This window comes from Hippocampus zosterae, chromosome 15 (genome assembly GCF_025434085.1).
Source record: "Hippocampus zosterae strain Florida chromosome 15, ASM2543408v3, whole genome shotgun sequence".
In the NCBI taxonomy this organism is placed as follows: Eukaryota; Metazoa; Chordata; class Actinopteri; order Syngnathiformes; family Syngnathidae; genus Hippocampus; species Hippocampus zosterae.
In genome coordinates, this window is record NC_067465.1 from 16,557,522 (window position 1) to 16,582,990 (window position 25,469).

The 25,469-nt window shown below is 42.9% G+C and overlaps 1 protein-coding gene across 2 annotated transcripts; it reads right to left on the reverse strand.

Moving 5' to 3' along the window:
* Nucleotides 1-5,170: 5,170 nt before the first annotated feature.
* Nucleotides 5,171-23,961, reverse strand: LOC127616720 (AP-2 complex subunit mu-A). 2 transcript variants are annotated; one of them, XM_052088514.1, is made up of 12 exons: nucleotides 23,798-23,961; nucleotides 20,135-20,256; nucleotides 16,945-17,210; nucleotides 16,752-16,840; nucleotides 16,166-16,301; nucleotides 15,059-15,203; nucleotides 14,850-14,867; nucleotides 11,392-11,511; nucleotides 9,045-9,180; nucleotides 7,005-7,102; nucleotides 6,790-6,901; nucleotides 5,171-6,118 (listed from the first exon to the last, which is right to left on the reverse strand). In XM_052088514.1, exons 2-12 carry the CDS (start codon nucleotides 20,206-20,208, stop codon nucleotides 5,984-5,986), a joined length of 1,329 nt encoding a protein of 442 aa, XP_051944474.1. In that variant the 5' UTR covers nucleotides 20,209-20,256; nucleotides 23,798-23,961; the 3' UTR covers nucleotides 5,171-5,983. The 2 variants fall into 2 exon arrangements, with proteins under 2 accessions (XP_051944474.1, XP_051944475.1); XM_052088515.1 differs by lacking the exon at nucleotides 14,850-14,867.
* Nucleotides 23,962-25,469: the final 1,508 nt, after the last annotated feature.

Genomic DNA, 25,469 nt, shown 5'->3' on the forward strand with positions numbered 1-25,469 from the left:
GGGGGGCTCTTTAAAGTGACCTTATTTTGGGAAGAAAAATCTCAGTTTTGTTTTTGTGAACAGACAATAGATGTTTGCTTTATTAATGACACAAGTCATGATGGCGTTTGACTGATGCTTTAAGTGCATGAATAGCAACTAGTGATGTGTCGTTCGCGAACGAGCTGGCTCCCAGAGCCAGCTCTTTGAAGTGAACGATGGGAGCCGGCTCTCACCTCATTGGGAGCCGGAAGGGGAGGGTTACACACACACACACACACGCTGCAGTTTAGAGAAGGGGGAGGGGTTAAAGAAAAGACACACACACACAGCAGCACACTGAGCAACACGCGAACAAGACAGACGAGGAGACGAGAGCTAGTTAGTGAAAAAAAACAACACGGTGGAAAGTGGAAAGGTGAGAAAATGGATAGGAAACGCAGTGAAATATGGACTCATTTCAATTTAATTGATCGTTCAAAGGCAGCGTGTAGACTGCAAGGTTAAAATATCCCAAAGATCATGCTCCACAAATAACCAGCACAGGCACATCAGAAATGTCCACCCATCAGTACAATTTGAAGAGAAAAGACAAGCAAGGGAACCAGCTATTAATGAAGGTGCTAGTGTGTCTGCAACTGTTGCTGCTGCTGCAATGTCACAACTGCCTAGATGTACAACCCAGAGCTCTATGAGCCACTTTATACAAAAAGCTATAAAACCAGCAAAACAGAACACAATTGACGAGGAACTGGGTAAAATGATTGCAAGGGATTTTCATCCATTTTGTGTTGGCTGTGTGTTGTCGCAACATCTGTCCCCTCAGAGAGAATCTTCTCCAAAACAGGGCAAATATTAACAGAGAGGAGAAACAGGATCAACCCCTCAAAGCTGAGGCACTTGGTTTTTCTTCATGCCAATCTTCGCTAAAGACATGCTAAAACCTTTACCTGAATGGTGCTTTTTTTTTTTTTTTTTTTTACCAATTTTAATTTATAATTTGTTGTGTGGCATTCAAAGCTTACTTATGTTGTTTTACTGTAAATAGTTAAAAGCTTATAAATATACACATTCAGAGATTGGAACTTTTTGACGACCTTGTTTTGAGATGGGTCTTTGTACTTTGTTTTTATTTTTGTAGCACTCCATGTTGAGTATGTTCAGAAGAATATAAATAAAGCCATATAAATAATAAATATTTGATATAATGTCTATTTTTTGCATTAGTACTTCATTTTACACCTAATATTACGTTATTTTTGGTATTAAATTAATTTAAGCAAAAAAAACTGAGGAGCCATTTGGGAGCCGAAAGAGCAACTGACAGTAATGATGGCAAGCTGCACCTTGGCTCTTGGGTTATACCATTTTAACTAGATCAGGGGGTGGGGGTAGTCTCCAAACAACAATCATAAGGGCAGGACAGCGCAGCCAGGTCAATTCACAGTTTGTCTTTAACCTGACACTATCTTTTCAAATCCACATCAGGAATATGATTAGACACGGTTTTTTTTTCAATATTGGCAAAAAAAAATCTTGTGACGCAGAAATCTTAATTCATGAATTTGTTCCGTCTCGCCTCGATTATTGTCATATACTGCTCTTTGATCTTCCAATATCAGATGTTAACTCTGTTACACAAAATTTTGCAGCTAGACTCCGGACAAGGACGAAACATTTCTTTTACTACTGTACCGGGTTTCGAGCCAACCTGCATACACGGTTTATCCCCCAACCCCCTCCGACACACACACACACACACACACACACACACACACACACACACACACACACACACACACACACATATACACATACACGTTAGGAACATTTCACACTATGTAGCACATTGCAAAACGGATTTTGTCCCTCCCTCAAAGGCCACCGTATTTACAAACTAGCTCTTCAAGCCGCTAGCGAAATAACGACACGATTTAAATGTCAAACATACAGAGTAGTAGACGAGAGGGTTGCCTCCCTCCGCCTTCGGGTGGGTGGACGGGTCCTGACTGTTGTTTGTGCATATGCACCAAACAGCAGCTCAGCATACCCGCCCTTTTTGGAGTCCTTGGAGGGTGTGCTGGAGAGTACTCCTGCTGGGGACTCCCTTGTTCTACTGGGGGACTTCAATGCTCTCGTGGGCAATGACAGTGAGACCTGGAGGGGCGTGATTGGGAGGAACGGCCCCCCCGATCAGAACTCGAGTGGTGTTTTGTTATTGGACTTCTGTGCTCGTCATGGACTGTCCATAACGAACACCTTGTTCAAACATAAGGACACCCTTATGTTTGTGCACTTGGCACCAGGACACCCGAGGCCGTAGTTCCATGATCGACCTTGTGGTCGTGTCATCGGATTTGCGGCCGCATGTTCTGGACACTCGGGTGAAGAGAGGGGCGGAGCTGTCAACTGATCACCACCTGGTGGTGAGTAGGCTCCGATGGTGGGGGAAGATGCCGGTCCGTCCTGGCAGACCCAAACGTATAGTGAGGGTTTGTTGGGAGCGTCTGATGGAATCCCCTGTCAGAAGGAGTTTCAACTCCCACCTCCGACAGAGCTTTTCCCATGTTCCGGGGGAGGCGGGGGACATTGAGCCCGAGTGGACCATGTCCCGTGCCTCTATTGTTGAGGCGGCCAATCTGAGTTGTGGCCGTAAGGTGGTTGGTGCCTGTCGTGGCGGCAACCCCCGTACTCGCTGGTGGACACCAGCAGTAAGGGATGCCGTCAAGCTGAAGAAGGAGTCCTATCGAGCCTTTATGGCCTGTGGGACCCCAGAGGCAGCTGACGGGTATCGACTGGCCAAGCGGACCGCGGCTTCGGTGGTCGCCGAGGCAAAAACCCGAGCGTGGGAAGAGTTCGGTGAGGCCTTGGAAGCCGACTTCCGGACGGCTTCGAGGAAATTCTGGTCCACCATCCGACGTCTCAGGAGGGGGAAGCAGTGCACCACTAACACTGTGTACAGTGGTGATGGGGCGCTGCTGACTTCGACTCGGGACGTTGTGAACCAGTGGGCAGAGTACTTCGAAGACCTCCTCAACTCCACCAACACGCCTTCCTTGGAGGAAGCAGAGCCTGGGGACTCTGAGGTGGGCTCTCCTATCTCTGTGGTTGAAGTCACCGATGTGGTTAAAAAGCTCCTCAGTGGCAAGGCCCCAGGGGTGGATGAGATCCGCCCGGAGTTCCTCAAGGCTCTGGATGTTGTGGGGCTGTCCTGGTTGACACGCCTCTGCAACATCGCGTGGTCAACGGGGAGAGTGCCTCTGGATTGGCAGACCGGGGTGGTAGTCCCTCTTTTTAAAAAGGGGGACCGGAGGGTGTGTTCCAACTACAGAGGGATCACACTCCTCAGCCTCCCTGGTAAGGTCTATTCAGGGGTGCTGGAGAGGAGGGGCCGTCAGGAAGTCGAGCCTCAGATTGAGGAGGAGCAGTGTGGTTTTCGTCCCGGCCGTGGAACAGTGGACCAGCTCTACACCCTTAGCAGGGTCCTTGAGGGTATGTGGGAATTCGCCCAACCAGTCTACATGTGTTTTGTGGAATTGGAGAAGGCGTTTGACTGTGTCCCTCGGGGAGTTCTGTGGGGGGTGCTTCGTGGGTATGGGGTACCGAACCCCCTGGTACGGGCTGTTCGGTCACTATACCACCGATGTCAGAGTTTGGTTCGCATTGCCGGCAGTAAGTCGGGATCGTTTCCAGTGGGGGTAGGACTCCGCCAAGGCTGCCCTTTGTCGCCGATTCTGTTCATAACCTTTATGGACAGAATTTCTAGGCGCAGCCGAAGCGTTGAGGGGGTCCGTTTTGGGGGCCTCAGTATTGCATCCCTGGTTTTTGCAGATGATGTGCTGTTGGCTCCTTCAAACGGGGCTCTCCAACTCTCACTGGAGCGTTTCGCAGCCGAGTGTGAAGCATTTGGGATGAAAATCAGCACCTCCAAATCTGAAACCATGGTCCTCAGTCGGAAAAGGGTGGAGTGCCCCCTCCGAGTCGGGGAGGAGATCTTACCCCTAGTGGAGGAGTTCAAGTATCTTGGGGTCTTGTTCACGAGTTGGGGTAGGAGGGAGGGGGAGATCGAGAGGCGGATCGGTGCAGCGTCTGCTGTGATGCGGACGTTGTATCAGTCTGTCGTGGTGAAGAAGGAGCTGAGCCAAAGGGCGAAGCTCTCAATTTACCGGTCGATCTACGTCCCAACCCTCACCTATGGTCACGAGCTATGGGTCGTGACCGAAAGAACGAGATCCCGGATACAAGTGGCTGAAATGAGTTTTCTCCGCAAGTTGTCCGGGCTCTCCCTTAGAGATAAGGTGAGAAGCTCAGTCATCCGAGAGGGGCTCAGAGTCGAGCCGCTTCTCCTCCACATCGAGAGGAGCCAGATGAGGTGGCTTGGGCATCTGATTCGGATGCCTCCTGAGCGCCTCCCCGGTGAGGTGTTCTGGTCATGTCCCACCGGGAGGAGACCCCGAGGAAGACCCAGGACACGCTGGAGAGACTATGTCACCCAGGTTGCCTGGGAATGACTCGGGATCCCCCGGGGAGAGCTGGAAGAAGTAGCTAGGGAGAGGGAAGTCTGGGCTTCCCTGCTAAAGCTGTTGCCCCCGCGACCCGGCCCCGGATAAGCGGTAGATGATGGATGGATGGACATACAGAGTAACGTGTTTGGAATAAACAAGTTTCAAGCGTTTTCTAATAAACTAAGCAAATGTGGCCCGTTTTTCAGTTTCGTATTTTTGATCCGAGCCTAAAATGGAAATATGAAAAAAATATATTCGTTTTTCATGTTGGATTAAGAAAACGAAAAACAAAATCTTTTTATTTTTTGGTTTCGATTAGCAGTTGAAAAACGAAAGAACGAATGATACACGGATTCAAATGCTATCAAGTGACACTGAAAATGTGCAATTTGTTTGAGAGCCAGGGATAACGACGTGGCCAGTTTGCGGTGCATTCTGGGAGGTTAACAACAGTGAGACTCCCATTCACAAGAAATTCACGGTTTACAGTCAAAAATACTGAATGCGCCGAATAAAAGTAATTTCTTTTCACATCGTAAAATCTATTGTTAGATGTAATACTTTTATTAGCATTATTTCAAGGTTTATTGAGCACAACAGGCGGTGAATATTTAACTCCGGATTTGCTAAATTTCCACAGCACAGTAACTGAATTGATGGTGTAAACAAACAAACAAATTACAAAATTGTATTTTGGATACTTTGTCAGATTTTATTGGACAGAACGGTCACCAGGGCTACAAATATGAAGACAGTGGAAAGGTAAACACCAGGGGGAGACATCACCTCTAAATCAACCTGCAGGGCAAGGGGCCTGATTCCTCAACTCATCTTTCGAGTTCGATCGAGCACTGGAAGTAGTTGGTCTTCGTGCTTCAGATACATTGAGAAAGAGTTGTTTTTTCCCTTTTAAGAATAAAAACCAACCAACTAGCTGAGCTCATAAAGTCTGTTTGGAATGTCCTCTTCTTCCTAGCTGAATGCAGATTACACAAATGCAACTTGCTCAGAGTGCAGTTGAGGTGGTTGACAATACTGAGGCTGGGGGTGGAGTCAGGGGGCATTTTGAAGGTTGAACTATTCTATTCATACATAAGAACTATACCAAGATTCATGTGAAACCACAACAGCTACACATCATCTTACCAGAGAGATGAATTCTAAAGTTAAAGTGGTGCAGGACCAAATTAAATTCAAATTTTTCTCGAGTGGTAGCAGAACAATAACACTGAATGAACACAATGGCACCCCCCCTTGGTGCACTTGCGCTTCACTATGAGATTATGATACAATAGTTCACATTTTGCATATATCTGTGCATTATGCCATATTTACTTTTGTTTCGTTTCGTGATGCAAAGTCAAACTCCAACACCTAGTTAGGAGGTGGTCATATAAGAGAAGCACTAAGAATAAATGGGAAGCAGGAGACAAAGAGGAACTCGTAAATTCAGTAAGAGGATGGATGGGGTGGCTGCGTGGGGTGGCCGACATTCCACTTCAGCAGCGCGTCTCGTAGATGCCCGAGCGGCCGATGTAGCGCACCCATTTGATTACGTCGTGGTCACTGTAGTTGAGCTTGGACTCAAACACCTTCAAGTAGCGCACCTTGAGGCCAGACGGAGCGAACGGCACCTGTGGAGAAGAGAGAGTCAGGGTGTGCTTGCGTGTCTCAACAAGAGTCAAGCTGTGTATCGTGTATTCTTTCCATTTTTAATTGCCAATCTTTTTTTTTTCATTTTTGACTGCCGATGGAAAATGAGAAGAATGAATGCCTTGAGTAAACTGTAAACAGGCTGCCAGCAAAGGTGAGTGACATCATGATCATGTTGTGTCCAGAGTTTATTTTGTGAGGCTGGTGAATGTGCACGCCTTTGGCATATTCCACACAAACCGTAATTTACTGTGAATAAATATGTAGCTTTTTTGGGGAAAATATGATCCAAAATCCAGTGCAAGTCTTGTAAAAGGGACCAGGAACAAAAATGTGTGTGAGGTTTAGCAAACATTAATTGCATAATATGTAATGGCTAATGTTACAAATTTATATGATAAAATAAGAAGTTGTCGTTTCACATAATTACATTTCCTGTTTGAGGAGCAGTCCAAGCAAATGAGCTAAAAAATAAGCTGCCCTCCTATTCCTCACTGAAGTTCTATGCAGCACTGAACTAATGCCGAAAAGTAAGTCCTAGATCGGTGCTCATTTCCTGCAGTAACAATAGTGCACATGGTCATGGCTCAGTAAGCTTAAACATTAGCCCGCTAGCTTTGGGAACAGCTATATAATTACGGTTTATGCTGACCTCGAAGTTCATGGAGATTGGGGGTCGAGCCCATTTCTTCTTATCGTTGGTTGGCAACAACTCGATCTCAGCGCTGATCTGAGACTCCTTCATTCCAGCCATGCGTTTGATCCTACACAGGAAAACAACAACTCACTTAAAAGCTGCAGTAGACAGCTTATGGGAGAAAATCTCAGACATCTTGACAAACGTGTGTGTGCATCTGTGTGACTCACTTCCACACAATGGCGTTCTCACTGGCCTTGTACTTGGCTTTTCCCTTCATGCAAATCACCTGCACGCCACTGGTGTTGAGGGGTGTTGGGATGCGGACCTGAACAGAAAGTACCACATTGATGAATACATTTTTTTACATCCATGACAAGCGATTTGACTACAGACCAGTCATGTTGTCGTACAGTGGTACCTTGACTTATTATTTCGATTTTCCCCTAAGATATTCACTGAAATGATTTTTTAATGAAAAAAAATATCACCCTATATTATATTTCATAAAATCATCCAGTAATTACAGAAGTAGAATTTAACAGTTTTGTCACAGTTTTTCATTCAATGTATTGCACGTGATCCGGCTCATTTTTGGTGCATGTGTCTTGGCCACTTGGGGGCAGTATAAAGGTCAGTTCATACTTCACACGATGAAGAGGGGCAATAACTAGAGTAATTGCTTATGTTGGCATTAGTCATAAACGAGCGACTAAATGCTAAGCTATGTCGCTGCTTTAAATACATGTGTCCTCTTTGTTTAATGAATAGTTTGCAGAGATGGGCATTCCATCCCAGACAAAAGGCCATTTGGGGGATGGAGGACGAGAAGTTTATTTATTTATTTTTTTAAAGGATGGACTAAGCAAGGAAGTAAGTGGGCTTTCGTGCATCCCTTTAAATGTCGTTAAATGTCGGTGTGGTGTCGGGAGGCAAAACACATTTTTCTTAACAGGATATTAACAGCACAAGACTAGTTTGTATGACTCAGTCGCCGCTACAGAACCTCCCTTTTTCATCTCAACAGTAAAATTATAGCAACCACCTAATGTGCAGTCAAAGAACAAAGTACCTACGGACACTCATTTCACTCACAATCAATCCAGCTGTTTAAGAAAGCCTACTGTGTTTGTATGTCTCTCTGAGGCACGGATTTCTAAAAGTAAAGTTTTTATCATGATTATTTTATCATCGTAGCTATTTTTGTGTTCTGAAATACTAATGTTGAGTTGCTTATCACTAAGACATTGAACTATAAAGAAACATGGGTGCCATTTTTGTTTGATCGATGGCCAGTTTTATATGCAACAGTGTTGCTGGAAATAAAGTCTGGCACACATGGGTATACGTGATGAATACGTTAATGTTTGCATATGAGAGTCCTGCACATTTTTCAAAGTTTGGCATTGTGTCACATGGCAAGAAATGTCATGTGTTTTGTATTCTATCGGTGATGTGTTTCGCTCGTGAAGTGACACAAGCTTTGTAGTGAGTGCCTCTCTGAAGAGGAAAAAAATCTACAATTCCTAATACTTGGACAATCTTTCTAATATTTTTAGAGGTTGATGTGAACATCAGTAAATGTGTCAGCAAATTTTGGTGACCAACAATCGCAATTGTGGCACATTATGCAGCATTTAGAATCCTACATTACAGGTTTAGACTGTCCTATTGTTTCACTGTACACCTTTCGGTGTACGGCAAGTGAGGAAGGACCTATTACATTAGTGTCGGCAACTCATGAGGCATTTGAACCGTTGAATACAAGATTCCATGAGAGCCACAAAATCTTTGGAAATCTAAAATGAAAATAAATATTTTCACTCTTCTTGTCAATTCTGTAGCAGACGATTGTTGAACCGAGTCGAAGCGATACGTCACTCCATACTTATTGTATATGGCTTTAATACAAGCCATACATTTGGTAAATAATATTGTAAAACTGAGCTATTATAAGATCATACATTGAAAAGCAATAATTCCGGGGACAAAAACACTTTAAATAGATGAAGATGGAGGGACGACGGCGGAAGGGTACCCAGGTTGCTGACGCAGGACGGACCGGCAAAATAGAGCAAAGTGCCCATCTCTGACAGCATCACGGTAAACTTGAACTGAGAGTATTTACTCATTTTATGTGACTGCCACCTCGTGCTCGCGTTGTAAGTTTACACTCGCAACTCAGGTCACTCCTATCTCAGGCGGCAGTCACGGGAGGTGCCTTTACTTGACACACAGCAACCGTGTCACCTGTGTGTATGACTTCTCACCTCAATCTTCTGGGCCAAAAGTGATGGTTTGAAGTTGGACTTAATGACCACCTTCACCTCCAGTTTAGTGCGACCAACCTCGCGGACCAGAGGGATGACGCGGAACGGCAGGATGATGTCCTTAGTGGTGCGATACCTGTGAGTGGTAGCGGGGAAGTCACATCAATCGTTACGTTTGTAATTTGTATCGCATAATTGAGTTCCTCATTCAAGTCTTCTTTATCTTTCAATGACATTCGCGAGTCTCAGGGACAGTCACTGTTGTCCTGACATTTTGGCAATATTGTGCAAGTTATTTTGTCTCCAAACCAGTGAGTGATAGGCCAAATGAAGCTTTGACACATGTCTCGAGCAAAAGTGGGCACACCAAACGAAGCCGCGATTCGGAGCATGTATCGGATCCCAAAAATTATGATGAACGTTATTAATAATACGAAGAATCACATGATGACAAACGAGGTTCATTCAATGTATTACCTCGCACCTTTTTGCAGGTGTTGTCTGCATTTGTAGTGAGCTTCAACTTAGTTGGCTTCAAGTTAGGGAGTTACACTGTTACACACCATTCTTCTTAAAACATGTTTGTTCGGGGTTAGCCATAAAAGTGCTCACCATGATGTTTCTTCATTATTCCATAGTTGCATGACACACCGCCTGCTCAAAATGCAATACTGCTACGGACGGGGGTTTAGTCACGGTTAAACCTAGAGTCTTATTTCATTCTGTGTATACGTATTGCTTACCGCTTTATGACACCATCGAGAAAATACAGCAAAACTGCTGCAAGCCATGTGCAAACCAAGAGGCTGGAAAGCCTCACTGATATTTTATTCATGAAGCTTAATTTCACCATATTGGGACTTTTTTTTCTTCAAACAACAGCAGTACCTCGATGTACGCAATTAATTGGTTCTGGAAGAAATTTCTTAACTATAAAATGTGGTACGTTGAGACGCGTTTTCCATGTAACTGCCCTAATCCGTTCCAAGCCCCCCAACATTCAGACATGTTTTCAAAAGCATAAATATGCAACAAATACGTGTTACAATTAGATTGGTAAATGAGAGCTGTGCATAATGTAAAAAATAAAGAATAGAACAAAAATGATGGTCATTTAACTTAACTGCGTCCTCATCGTTTGCTGCTCTCTTCAGTTCATGTTATCTCTCAGAAGTGGTTTTTGCCTGGCGTTTTGTAAAGAACTGATCCAAAGACGTTTCCTTTTGACGGCTTTTAACAATCCTTCAAAAATGCCCAAGGCGATCGCCCGACCGGTGAACACTCTTTCTGGGTGATTCATGTTTACGTGAAACCATCGGAACGTCTCATGGCTGTTGGGGCGAATGACGAGGATGCCACATAGACACAGATCTATCCATTTATCTATCCATTTACACACATTGACACATACGGTACAGGTCCCTCTTAGCCAATGGGATGCCAGGAAGATGCTAGGTCAGAGGTGGGCAAACTACGGCACGCGGGCCGAATCCGGCCCGTTGGTCTTTTTAATCTGGCCCGCCGAAGGTTGGTCCACAATTAAGGTTCAATGTGAACGATTGCATTCATTTCAATTGGACTTGTAATGACAGGCATTTCACCGCCAGGTGGCGCATTGACTTGAAGTTGCAGAACACGGAGGGGAGAGGGGTGGGGGGGGGATCTTGTTGACCACCTCTGTATCGCTCCACTTCTACTGGTCTAATCACAATCCATCTGCAACAGTGCACAGGCTAAAATAGGTAATCAACAACACTGTTGTCATTTAAAAAAAAGTATAATACAGTACTATCATGGTTTTGTTCTGTTGATGTTTGATATGGACTGTCAACAAACGCAGTTTTTTTTTTAATGTAGCACAGCTCGTGCTGACCTGGCCCTTCTGTCAAATTTTAAAAGAATGTGGCCCCCGAGCAGAAAAGTTTGCCCACCCCTGTGCTAGCTAATAGCCAATGGCAGCGCAGGTTTAAGCATGCTGCGTTCAGGAAACTCGGAGATGGTAGCAGCCTGTACTGTGTTTTTACCTTTCGTATCTCAAAGTTTCTTTCGTAACAAGAAGCAATATTTTCCTGTTGAGGCGTTTCGTAACTTGAAAATTTCGTATAAAGAGACATTTGTAAGTAGAGGCACCACTGTACTTGAAAGCATTACAAGATTTCATCTGCTATACTTGTCACTGCATAGCAGGTGTCAGTAAAGAGTGAATGAAGTGTCATGGAGTAATGAATGTTGTCATTTTGCCCATCAGTACACCGAAGATGTATCCCGGTTGTTCTCTATATCAGAACAAATCCCCTCCCTGGCCCCCATAGCCAAATATTGACACTGCACAGGTGGACCAACTGACCTCATAAGCTCGTACTCTCCATCAGGGGGGATGAAGCTGATGCTACGCTCCGAGTCGAACTTGCTGAGGCGCACACACTGGTGGAAGGTGCAGTCGTCGATGGCGATGGACTGCTTCCCACTGGCAGACATAACGGAGTCAGTGTACATACACACACACTCCTCCGTAACAGCTCCAGTGCTACACGATACAAGTTTCACTCTGCCGACTATGAAGTCGCGCACACAGAGATGACTGCCAAGACAAAGAATGGTAAGGTAGGAACGGCCCCCCCACCCCATTCATCCTCCCCCTTATTACATGTTATGTCTTGTTGTAACTGTCATATGCTTATTTATGTGCTAGGGTCTTTTTTTTATCCTGGACTTAAATTATCCTCAGAAGAGGATAGTTCGAGCGTGTTTTTTTCCCCCCTCTCCCTACTCAGCGTTTTTCCTTTCTGAAGTCTGATTGTAATTTCCCCATTGCGGGACAAATAAAGGATATCTTAATCTTAGGTTAATGGTGTCGAACCACAGACCCTGGTGGGTGTTTGTGTGGATGGTTAAAAAGTCGAGCAGGGATTTAGGCGGGGCTAAAAAAAAACCCCAAATGTTTAAACAAGAAGGAAACAAACACAAGTCATTGAAAGGGTGTGTTGAATAGGTCGTGAGAGAGGAGGGGATCAGTGCATGACATGTATATATGAGACGTGTAGTCAAGGTCAGAAGTATTTGGACAGTGACTGTGTTTATGATTTTGCTTTTATACACCACTACACGTTTCATTCATTGATTTCAATAGTGCTGTGTATGTACATGTGCACTTTTGGTGCCTTTTTTTCTTTTCTTTCATTTTAAACAAATCCTATCATCTAGAAGCCATTTTAATGGTAATGTTATTGAGTTTTATATGAAATGAATAGTTCTTAATTATAAGTTAGTGACATGAATTTAACCTGTTCTGGTGGGGGGGGGGGGCTGTTTCCATGTCACTCCTGTCTCATGTAAATGTATGAGTGTCATCAGCGCCCCATATACTGCTGGGTGTTACCATGACAACGAGGGGCAGAGCTACGAAGGTTGCATGTTGAGCAAGTGCAGAAGTGCAGATTGCTAAATGCATGTTAGCCAGTGCCAATCAGCACGTCCGACAAACCTCAATGCTGCTGCAACTATTATCGATATTTTTTTTTTCTCCATCACATGCCCCTTTAATTTAAAATATTTCACAATAATGACATTTACCATTAAGGAATTACAGCTTTTATGCAGAGTTCCTCAATTTTTGGGCACTCAAAAATATCACCGGTAATTGTTTTATAGAGAAGAATATGTTTCAAAAGGCAGCAAGTGCAGTTGGCCTGACAAGATATCTTCCTGGAAGAAAATCACTATTTGGTCTCATTTAGTTATTTAACACAGCATTACAAAAACAGGCTTGTATTTACAACTAGGTCAAACATCAAGACACTATTAAGCCCCTGAAGAAAAGGAAAATAATTTAAGTTGGTGATAACTCTGAAACGGAGTGATTTATCAATCAATTGACAACTCACCAATAATTAAATTAACGAAGAATCATTTTATCAATGATTAAATTTATCGATAGTCATTTCTGATAATGTATTTTTTTTCCTGACGTGCTGCAGACCAAACCAGAAATGAAATCCGACTTAATTTAGGTTTGTGCATTTTCTGCACTGCCAGTTTAAATGTCATCATGTTTTATTAAATAAATTGATGGAAATTAAGTTTTTAAAATAGCTGCAGCCTTTGTCCTAAATGTGAAAATTTGAGCTGTCAGTTTATCGCGTTAATATCGGCATGAATTTAAATGAATTTTAACGTGACTAAATTTTTTCTCGCGAGATTAATGCGGCACACGTCACAGCGGATTTTACGTTGCCCTATAAATAAACCGGAAACAAAACAACAAGCGCTGCAGAAATCCACGCCCATATCTGTTTTGCCAGCTATGGCAGCGCAAGACACTGAAAACGGATACTTAAAGAGTTTATGAATGGAAAGTTTACTTGTTATTGTAAAGTGTCCTTGGGTGTCTTGAAAGGCGCTTATAAATAAAATTTATTATTATTATTATTATTATTTTAAAAAGTTGCTAGATTGTTCCACTGACAAGACCAAAATTATTATTAATAATGTTTTGCAGCTGTAAACTGAGCTATCATCATAGCACATCGAGTCTGAAATACCACACAATGGCCAAGCACACAGCTGACGTGAGTACTCCACCCCCTCGTCTAAGACAGACGGCTATGGATCATTTCAAAGCGAAGAAAATGGATAACACGACGAAGAACAAATTTGCTGACGCCATAGCTAAATGTATGGATGCATGCAAGCCTGTCAACATTGTCCAGAGCTCGACTCAAGCTGAAATAATTCGCATTGCATCTAACGACTCCAGCGAGAGCCTCCATTACAAGCCATGTACAGTGATTGGATGTAGCGGAGAAGGCTAAGGTACACCAAGCGGGAGAAGACACCGTTTCGGGAGAGAAATAAGAGACGGGGTTGAAATAGAGCAGGTAGCCTGTTGAATACGGTGTATGCCACTGACGTGATTGTTACTTGTTTGGAACTATTTTGTGTGGAAGGTTACCGTGTTCCGTGTCCATATAAATAAAGGGGGTTGAGCTTCTCTGTGTTCATCTGACAGTGACGGTGCGCTGAGGCACGTCGAGAGTTCAGAAGTGCAGTTTTTGCAACGACACTGAAAATAAAACGTCTCCTGCGTTTCCTCGAACCAAGTGTAGTCATCCGAAATTATGTCTACTCAAAACCATAGAGAAAATCAACATAGCCTGACCACTGTGTTCAAAGCAAAAGTATGGAACCATGGCTTAAATCCACTATAGTCTTAGTCCTAGTTTACCTTAGATGTGCACTTGATAATTTTATTATGTTCCGTTTTGATTCCCTAAAAAGAGCTGTTGTGTGACAAAATATTTTTTTCACCATTGTTGATGGACAGTAATATTGTGAGAGATTACATGTGAATAACTGCTCCAAGTGAAAAATGTTCATATAAAATTGAAAATCGTTGTTTCAGTATATATTTGCATTTTGCACATAGAAAACTGATCCATGATTCCATGTTGATGAGACCATTAAAACAGGGGAAAACAATAGGACAAAAAAATATCAAAGGAAATTCAGAAACGAAAAATGTGTGAGTAATCACGATTATGAGTTAATTATGATGGTTGCGTTTTTAAATAATAAATATTTTAATCGTTTGACAGCTCGAGTGAAAATATATATTTTTTTGTCTGGGAGGGAGACAGCCTTCACTCAAATCATCCCCTGCCCCAAAAATGCACTCCAATGATGCCACCGAGACAAAATGATAAAAATGTCATCACTGCACAAAGACGTCACGAACCAACTATGTCGTGTCCTGTGTGTTGTGTGTGTGTGACAGAGTGCTACTGAAGAATCATGTCAATACAGTACCTTCCTCCCCCTAAATCACTGATGTACAGCACATAGAAAAGAAAGACAGGGACAGAAAGAAGAGATGCGTACAAAAAAAAAACAAGAAAAAAACCCAAAACAAAACAAAGGTGGGAAAAGAATCCAAATAAATACATTTGTCTTTTTACAGACTGAACAAGACAACACACAGACGTAGAAGGCTGAGTGCAACTTCCTGCGCTGCTCACCTCTTGCCAGCATCATCGGACGCTCCACCTTTGCCCTGCTTGTCGATGACGATCTTGTCGTTCATGCCGAATTTGCACTCAGGCATTCCGCTCAGGTAGCTCTTCATCACCACTCGGCCAGACACGTGGGCGCTCAGCACCTGACCTGAAGAAATGGACCCAAAGGTCTTGAATGGCAATGGAGTTTGACGTCCTCAAGTACTTCCTTGTTTGAGGTTACACCAATTTAAGTACCAATGCCATGAGAGTAAGGCTGAGCGATAATTCGATATCAATAGGTATGGCGAAAGACACATGATTGATAAACAGAAAATGCTATTTGATAATATGTTTGATTAAAAAAAAATTTTTTTGAAAGCAAACCCCGACCCTGGTATTGAAGGTGTTGTGGACAGCGTACAGCCGCCCCAAAACTAGAAGAAGCAGCCTCAAAACCAACCAAGCAGCAGCAGCATAACATTCAAATAAATGACTGGGCGACTCAGTACAACTCTTGCATTCTAAGCTGATCAAACAGCTCCGGATGGAGACGTGATGTACAAATAAAGGAGCTCCCCATCTTTGACGCGCTCGTGCAAGTGTTAGCCATGTCAGACCCTCGGCAACCCAACCCAATTAAAATTAGACAGCAATAATGGTCCCGCAAAAAACGATTGGGGCAGTGTCTTGCGCAAAGATGCACCTACAATGCACTGTTCAAGGAGCAACTTTGCGCATTACAATGTACACACAAAGGGTTCATTGTTTTTCTTATTTGAAATAGGAAAAACAAAGAAATCCTGATCAATATTGACTTGATATTAAATGGGTCTGTTGTGGAACGTTTTGCAGCCATATCACCCAGCCCCACCGAGTACATTGTGCTAAACAAGGCCAGTTTCGCTCACGCTGCCTTTTTAAAAACATACGCTAGTGTGCGTGCATGCTACCGCATTTTTTTAAGCTAACATACGTTTTACTATGCCTGTGTTCATTAATGCAGTGCTTCTTGTGTATGTGTTAAATATAGAAATGGCACCCGTAATTGACATTGCGCCTCTTCATATGGTGCGCCGTATGGTCGTGAAAATACGGTGCCGTGTGTTCAACTTATCAAATTAAACAAACCTTGTGGCGACATCAGCAAGTTGACGCTCTCCAGTACATCCAGGAAGAGTTCATTGCGGCGATATTTGATGCCCTCGCGACGCCAGCCGATCTGGCCCGTCACCTGGCTGGTGATTTGAGACTGCTCCTCCTTTGTCTACAGACAGCAGCGCAAAGCTCGTCAGAAACGCTAAATGGAATTGAGAGCAGGTAGTTGTGTGCCACAGCTGGCAATGTGTGCAGTAGGGCAAAGTAGAGTAGTTTAATTTATTTATTTTTTAATTACCTGGTGCTGAAGCAAGAAGCAGTAATCCGGATAATATAATGGAATGAAAGTGTAAAAAGAAAAAAAAGTTATTGAAATCACACTTGACAAACACAGAACACTACACAGGCACGCATGCACACACGCACATACACACACCAATATAAAAAGCATTAAGCTTTATGCCTGAAAGTTAAGCATGGTTGCATCACCAGCTCTATTAAAGAAAATAAATCATCAGTTCAACTCTCATTTTTTAAAGAAACAACTTAACCTCCATTTGCTGAAAAAGTCAGATCCATGGACAAATGCGATAACATTTGAAAATTTCAGAGGGAGGACACTGACCTGTCCCTTAATGCCCTGTTGAGTGATGAAGGTCTTCAGAGCTCCAGTTTCAGAGTTCTGAGGGTAGCCAAAGTCCAGAATTTCTGTGTGAACAAACAAAATTGCACCCGTTAACAGATAAGATGGTTAGTTCACCAGGAAAACATGCAGCTGACTCGGGTGATTTATCCTGTAACGGACTTCTTACCGTCGAGCAGTTCATAGATAAGCACAAAGTTGTTCTTGATGTTCTCCTCGCTGATCTTGCCAAAATAGGCTGTCATGACGTCACACATCTTGTACAGGAACTCGAACACCATGGCGGCGTTGACATTCTGCTTAGTGACGGCTGCCAGCCAGATGTTGGAGCGCTTCACGTGGAAAAAGCTGGTGCGGGCGATGTTGGTCACCGGCGAGCGGACCTGCTGTCGTGCGTGGATCACGTTCACACGGAACGCGTCCACTGCGTTGCGCCTGCAATGCAAAGGCGATGGAAAATCATTAGGAAAGAGAGATTTTAAAAAATATATATAAATTAAAAAAAACATTCTTCTGACTGCAGTGAATGGCGGTGTGGCTGATCACAGAGAAAAGCTGCGAAAGATAAGGGACAAAGAAAATGCTTCAGGGATATGTTAATACCGCAACAACAGCTGTCGCCACCAGTCAATCGAAGCCTCAAAGTTTGTTCACAACAGCTTTCAAAGAACAAGTACTGCATTCCTTGTATACATACAGTAATCGCCCACTTTTTTGCAGGGAACGGCACAGAGTTCTGCCACAAATAGCCGAACAACAAAAGTGATGCTCAGACACTAAAAAGATCTTCATTGCCCAATACTTTAAAAAAATTAAACATATCACAAAACATGATCACAAAACACTTTAATATAATGTTAAATTCATCTTACACTCACTATTTGCTCCCTGTCGAGGATTCAGATTACCGACTATCTCTTGTGGAAAAAAAAAATTAAAAAATATATATATATATATATATACACACAGACATACACACACACACATTTTCTATTTACTTTGTTGTACACAATTTCAATGAATTAAATGAATTATTTGAAGTCATCACTTGCTGGTCGCTTGCGCCGCCACTCGCTTGTGCCATTTTGTTTTCCTGCTCACAATGCATAAATCTGTTGAGTGACCATCGAAGCCCACCAAGTGCATTGTGGGTAATTTTGAATGCACTGTGAATTTGTATCAAAAGATGCCCTCTTTAACTATGAGGGACACAATGTAAACCAAAAATGCAGAAAATCAGTTGCTGATTTTTAAATAAATAATTTACATTTTACTGCATGCCATAAGCAGACGATGAGAAGAAAGGAGCGTGAGCGCAGAGCGCCGATACATATGTGGAACTGGGAGTCGCGGCTTGGAATTGAAGTGGATTTACATGGGACAGGAGAAGAGAGCCAATCCTTTTTCGTCAAGGGATGCTACATCATCTTGTTGCTTTCAAGCTTAGCTTGTACATGTGCACATTTCAGCATGATGTCTTTGATCCACTGATGAAATGACACTTTTATTCGCGCCTCTTTCATCTATAACTGCTTCAGACAACAAAGTATATGCAGGAAAGTGGTTAAGATTGCAGATCGTCTCTGTCTAATGTGTTGTCTTGTATTATTTTGTCATTTTATGTTAACTTTTCTTTTGATGGCGGCGCGGGCACCCGCAGCGGCTCCTCTTATTGTATGTTGTCTTGTGAGGGAAGAAATTTCATCTGTGCTGTATGTTGCACATACAACACATTTGACAATAAAGTTGTACTTGACCTGACTTGATGCCCAGCGACAGCCCCGAAACCTGAATGCTCTGGAGAAGATCTATATGGAGGAGTGGGCCAAAATCCCTGCTGCAGTGTGTGCAAAGCTGGTGAAGAACTACAGAAAAGGTAGGTCTGATCTCTTTAAATGCAAAGAAAGATTTTTCTAATGCATCAAATACTTATGTAATGCAATAAAATGCGAATGAATTATTTTAAAAAAATCATCGACTGTGATTTTCTGGATTTTTTTTTGTTTTTGATTCTGTCCCTTATAGTTGGAGAGTATCTTTGATACCAACTAAAGACCACTACTTTCTTTGTATGTCGGAAAACTTCAGCACTAAGCAGTGTATCAAATACTTGTTCTCCCTACTGTGTGGGGTTGTAAAATGTATTGTTTTTAATTGTAAAAGCATACAAAGTGTGTCGTACTGGTTATTGGCCTCTTCAATCGTGAAAATAGTTTGACAAGGACTATTGTGGACTATTTTTATTTCACAAAAATCTGGCATTTGAACAGGGCTGTGGACTTCTTGCATCCATGTACGTATTTCCTTGACACCAATTCACGGCAGGGAGTTGTCAGGGTATTCCCGAAGTGTATCAAAAATAGATTTCAGATAGGTAACATTTCGCAGAAAAAAAGATGAACAGTAAACCATGGAATGTGGGGAATTACTGCCAATTTTTTAAAAAAATGCTTTTGCTTTGACTTCACTGCATCAGAAGGGACACACCTCAATGGGAAATTGATCACACTATCCATATGAAGAAAAACGCAAAGCATGGACACAAATGATCCATCATATCCCATGCGCAGACTCCATGCTAATGCATTGGTAGCGTTTGTGTGTGTGTGTGTGTGTGTGTGTGTGTGCGTATTTTGCTTGGCTACTTTCCATCAGTCTGTGTTGGTTGGATTTGTTTTATATAGCAGGTGACTCATGCTTCAAGAATGTTTATGGTGAAATTCACTGACATGCAAGTTTAGGTTGTGGTGGGAGGTTTGGAGGGGAGGGGTGTCCACTTGGTTTATGGCCATGGGAGGGAAAAGGTGAAGGGGATGGGGATTCCATGCTTGTTAGGTATGAGTTTCTCTTACCTATTCCTACATGGGCCAATGTGGACAGATGGAGGAAAGTGGTGATAGAGAGGAAAAGAGGATGAAGACTTGCAAAAATGCACAAGACACATTTTTGTGCATGATTTACACAGACATATGGTGTTGATCTTGATGTCATATGAAACCGATTTAGAAGGATTAATGGGTCTTGCACCAAATGATGAGGAGGAGAACATGTCTTTGCTGTGGATGAGCAAAGAAAAGCGATTGTGTCTGCGCTGGATGAAAGAGGAACAATCGTGAAGGAGGTACAAGGCACCCACATGGGAGCTAATCTATTTTTTTCCCTTGAACATGTTTAGAAATATAGTATAAGAGGGTAACTTTGTGGACTTTATTAATTGTGCCGTTTTAAATTCTACAACATCAGCAAATTTTAAGATTTGGATTGGAGGAATAACTGGTTTGTGTGGTGTGTGTGTGTGTGTGTGTGTGTGTGTGTGTACACGCACGAATGCAAGATCGAATCCCAAGCAACAGACTTACCCTATATCATCTCGGTAGACCCGAGAGATGAGGACCTCCCCCTTGTGGTTGTAGATGAACAATCCTCCGATCATTGTGGCTGCTCCTCAGACACAAAAGGCCATGATGAAACCAAACTCTGCCTGAGGAGACAGCGACACGGGCAATGAGGGGAGGGAAGAAAGAGTGGAGGGGGGTGATGAAGAAGTGAAAGCTGCCGTTAGTCACTATCATAACAGAGAGACATTTAGACATTTTCCCCTGCACCACCCCCCCACATACACACACACACAAACACACTTAACTGCTCATCGAAGAGACCCTGTAGATGCACTCCTACTATGCATTGTCCATGTACTCACAATTCAGTGCACTCTTAAAATGGCTACCATGACCTGATACACGCAAAAAGGACAAATGTTTTTTTTTACGTGTTTTTTTTTTTGTCCCTTCACAAATAGGATTATTTTGTTTTCTAAAATGATCGCGGTCGTTGTGTGTTGAAAAATCACGAGTAATTAGGACAGTTGTGGCCCGTTGCACGAGTGGTTAGCGCGTCGACCTCATAGTGCATAGGTCACGAGTTTGATCCTGGCTCTGACTTCCTGTGTGGAGTTTGCAAGTTTTCCCCGTGTCTACGTGGGTTTTCTCCGGGAACTCCGGTTTCCTCCCACATTCCAAAAACATGCATGGCAGTCTCATTGAATGCTCTAAATCAGGGGTGCCCATTAGGTAGATCCTGATCTACCGGTAGATCCAAGACAGGTCCCAAGTAGATCCGAGGAGTGTCGAGAAGAAAAAAAACAACCACTTGTGTGTCTTTGTACATGTTAATATATTTTTTGTGTTAATATACACTGCACACTAATCAGTCTCATTTTCACAAAAAAAAAAAAATTAAAAATAAAATAAAGCAGGTAAATCTTAAATTTGTGTGTGTGTGTGTGTGTGTGTGTGCGCGCCGGTAAGGGTAGATCCCGTGAGGTTAGTTGATCAAAAAGTAGATCTTCGATCCAAAAAGTTTGGGCACCCCTGCTCTAAATTGTCCCTAGGTGTTAGTGCGAGCACGGATGGTTGTTCGTCTCTGTGTGCCCTGTGATTGGCTAGCAACGGGTTCAGGGTCTCCCCTGCCTACTGCCCGAAGACAGCTCCAGCACCACCTGTGTGAGGATAAAATGGATCGGAAAATGGATGGATGGATACAATACAATACATGCTGATTTATATAGCGCTTTCACAACAGCTGTGACAAAGATGGATTCGGACAGTTATTCTATGAGTACACAGAAATGTCAGACAGTAGGGGGAAAACTCAGTCTAAGAAAAAGGCAGTCTACAAGGGCAGACCAATACCCCTTTCCCACTGCTGCAAAACCACGGGTAAAAATGCATTTTTGAGCAGTGGGAAAGGCTCACTGGCCAGTGTCGATCCGTGTCCACCAGCATGCCACGGGAGGTGGGTTGTGATCGCCTACGCTCCGTATCGCTTGCAGTTTGAAGACCTAACACGGAGCTGCCTGGCAAATACATGATGACATAGAGCGGTACGTGATGCGTCATAACATCGCGCGCCATCGGCCTCGTATATAGCACCCCCCCCCAAATTTTGCCAAAAATTCACATCATCGACGTTGTCTCAGTAGTAGCAAAGAGTTGATCCTCTGCTGCTTTTTGACCATTTTGAGGACGGTAAAAAGCATAAAAGAAAGAACACTCGCTTCCATGTTGCTTTGTTTACCACCAAGAAACCTGTCGCACTATCATCGACGCAATCACAGCGTGACGACATAACCAGACACAAAGTGGTGGTGGTAGTGGGGGCGGCTGAATCGCCTTCTGTTGGTCAATGGGAAAGGGACAATATGCCAATTGGTTGCGTGTCGCCACGGGTCACTACTATCCACTAGTTTCAGTGGGAAAAGGGTATAAGAGTGCCTTTCTACTAGTGCAGTGAATTGTGTGAGGAGAGATGACAAAGAGCGTATTAGCACATGGACAATTTGGTGTACCGGTACCTCTTACTACTTTTGGCTGGTGCACTCTGTTCTACGAGTGCACAAAAGTAGAGGTGCAACGATTAATTGTTTAAAAATAAATAAATATGAATATATTATCAAATAAACTACAACAATTTTGAGAATCAACCAATCACTTAGAGATCTTGATTAACCATTTTGTTTAATCAAGGAAAGACATTAGGAAACATCTGCTTTCCCTTTGGAAAAATATGATCAAGATTTTTGGGGGGACAATATTCTGACATGTTGTGGACCGAACCAGTAACCGAATGTAATGAATTTATGTTTGCACTGCATCTGCACTGTCTATTTTAAATAATGCCGTTTTAATTTTTTTCAAATGGGGCTAGAAATTCATTTTCCAGATTCATCAATAAAGGAAAAGAAAAAAAATTGACGGATTAAATAGCTTTTAAAATAACGGTGAGTTGCATCCTTAATCTTCACACATGCAGGGGACAATAAGGCACACCACATTTAAACATTTTTTGTCCTCCACAACGAAGGCCAAGTTCACCTCAGTGACTCCTTTCTTACATCCTCTGTGAGATTACTATCAGATTAGCAGCAAATAGCGTGGAGCACAGTGACACCAACGAGATTGTGATTTCGTATAGACACTGGGTACGGTTAGTCTTGACCATGAAATAAAATGAACTAAAACACAGAAGAAGCAAGAACATGAAAACGTTTTCACAATTTGCTGGAGTAAGCCATTCACACAAAAACAATATTTTCCTCATCTTGCTGGGGTAACTCGTTCATATATCACAAACAACATAATATTATGTGGTTTACATCTGAAACCCCGATTGAAGACTGGAAAAGCAAAGACGATGGAGCCATGCTTGAAATTCCTGCAGGACAGAGCCTGTCCAAATAAAACGCGGCGATTCGAAGAACACGACATCAACATACTCCCCGAAAATGTTACAATATTTCAATTCGGAACTATTGCAGCGTCGTGTCTGAAGAAACCTGCGATGACTATGTCACGAGTCGACTTCGGTGGTCCCCATATCGGCCCAAGTCAAGATGTCTGCTGATTCGGCCCACTTCCTTAACGTTTATTAATCTTTCATATCGGTTCTCGTTTCCACGTCGACTACGGAATTATAGCTTTATTCTGAACTGTTGGGGGGAAATGGATCGTGTTAACGCTGCAATGTAGGCCTGACCTTCATCTTCGATCAAAGTGATGGATAAGAAAACCCCGAGAATGAGTTTTAGCAAGCTAATTTAGCTTAGGGCAGCCGTCCAACAAAAAACCTACCTTGCAGCGATTTCCGGTTTCAAGAAAATAAAAAGTGACACGAGCACCACTCTTCCAATACTCATGTATGATATCAAAATACTAATCAATTCAGAATAACGCCGTTCGTAAAATGAATAGCTGAGCAATTATAAACACGAAACATCACAGTACACCACTATCCACTAGAAGCGCAAAAAATGTAATTTGAAAACGAAACATCTCCACAGTTCCTTTATACCCATGGTACGATGTGCTAACTTGCTGCCAGCTAGCAGCACGCCTGCTAACATTGCTAACATTAGCACGAACTGGGAAGGATCCCCGTTTCACCGGGTATCTTTAAATTTCTCAACAAAAGTCACCCATTTCCTTCGACAGACATTACCTCCATGTCAACTGCGGTGAACTTACCCTCGTTCTTTCACGGACGCCACCAGTCAGTCCCCCCACTCGGCCTCCGCTTGTGGCTTGAAGTAGTGGATTCCCGATTGACACTTCTTGCAGCCGCTAGTTGGGCTTCTTCCGAGTTGAGCAGCAGATATGTCAGCTGACACGCGTTGGGTCGAGGCAGGAAAAGGCGCGGCTGCTGCGACGAGTACAATCGCACCCAGTCAGGCTTGGCCATGATAAACTGCAAGCCGCATCGGTCAGCCTTCGATAAAATTCGCGATTGTTATTCTTAACGTTATATACCATTGTACTCATTTTTCCACATTTCTCAACCGATCCCAACAATTCAAATGCTTCACTACATTCAGGGCATTGTGGGAACCTTTTCTCGACATTTGAAAGGATTCCCACTTTACCCAGAATCATCATTTTAACCCTCTCCCAATTTTTACACATCTCATAATAAACTCCTCCATATTAAGAGATACATTTTGTGTGTTTATGCAGGGATGGGGCTAGAATAGGGGGTGCTCGGGCACGAATAATAAGCGTAGTCCCATTTAAAACACACGTGCAGTCAAATTAGGGTCACTTCACGACAAGAAAAAATAAACCTGACAAAACGAGATTGAAAGTCATCATGAGGAAAATTAAAGTCAATGTGATGAGAATTAGAGTCGCAATGAAGAGAAATAATGTCATCCTGACGAGATCAGGATCGATCTAGTCTCGTCAGGATGATTTCACATCTCGTTGTGACGATTTTAAACCACGTATTGATACGTTTCTCAAAACGGCGAATTTAAAAGTCGTTTTCGTACATTCTCAATATGCCGCGTCATATAACGAGTTAAAAATAATTATAGTGACCCGAATACACTGAATTAAAAACAAGAGTGCAATTTATTACGCATCCGTGTCATGTCGACTTGTGACTTCATTTTTGTGCGTGTTCTACTTCTGGCGTCACAAAACCGAGCGCAATGTGACCGGTTGACTCGCGATGACGATTTTTAATCTTGACATGATGACTTCACCCATTGTCATGGTGATGTTAAATCTCGTCATGTAATTAGGTCCTGTGAAACGTTTTCCCACATTCCAAGTATTCCCACCTCCCCAACATTTCATCACCTCCCCAAATTCCAGATTTTTTACAATAAAGTTTCCAAAATAATGTATTTTGTTTATTTCCTTCCTCAGCCACATCGCACACAAATACCATAATGATATGACGCTGATGACGATTAGTAACGCCACCGCTTTTATTCTCCCTGTCAAATTTAGCCGTTGTTCTTGTTATTGCTATTTCGTTTTAAATGGTAAATATGAATGATTTGTAACGCAGGGTAAAATACTTCAGCTCGCACAATAAAACACAATACATTTTGACCTGTCAAGTCCCTCCAGGAATTGACAGGTCATTTTTTAAAAATAAATCGGGCCTTCTGCGAGGACGTTCCAAACAGTATCAAGCACTTCCCCCTTTCATCCTCATACAGAGGAGGGCACGACATGGCCAGTTCACCTACCTCCCCAACACTGCGCCTCGTGACAGAAGTCACAGTGGCCCACAATTCATCCAATTGTTGCGCCGAGGGCTCAAATAAACAACGCCGTCATTCTGTCTGCGTGAAATATATAATCCGCCGAAATAAAACAATTTTTAATAGATGTACCTGTAATCTGATTG

Bases quoted from the DNA above. Each gene is read 5' to 3' on its own strand.
- LOC127616720 (XM_052088514.1), bottom strand. From the start codon at position 20,208: ATGATCGGAGGATTGTTCATCTACAACCACAAGGGGGAGGTCCTCATC. The intron at 15,204-16,165 runs GTTTGTTTAATT...CCATTTCTTCAG, and splicing joins CTTGCTGATGTCGCCACAAG to GTCAGGTGCTGAGCGCCCAC. The intron at 9,181-11,391 runs GTCAGTTGGTCC...TACCACTCACAG, and splicing joins GGAGAGTACGAGCTTATGAG to GTATCGCACCACTAAGGACA.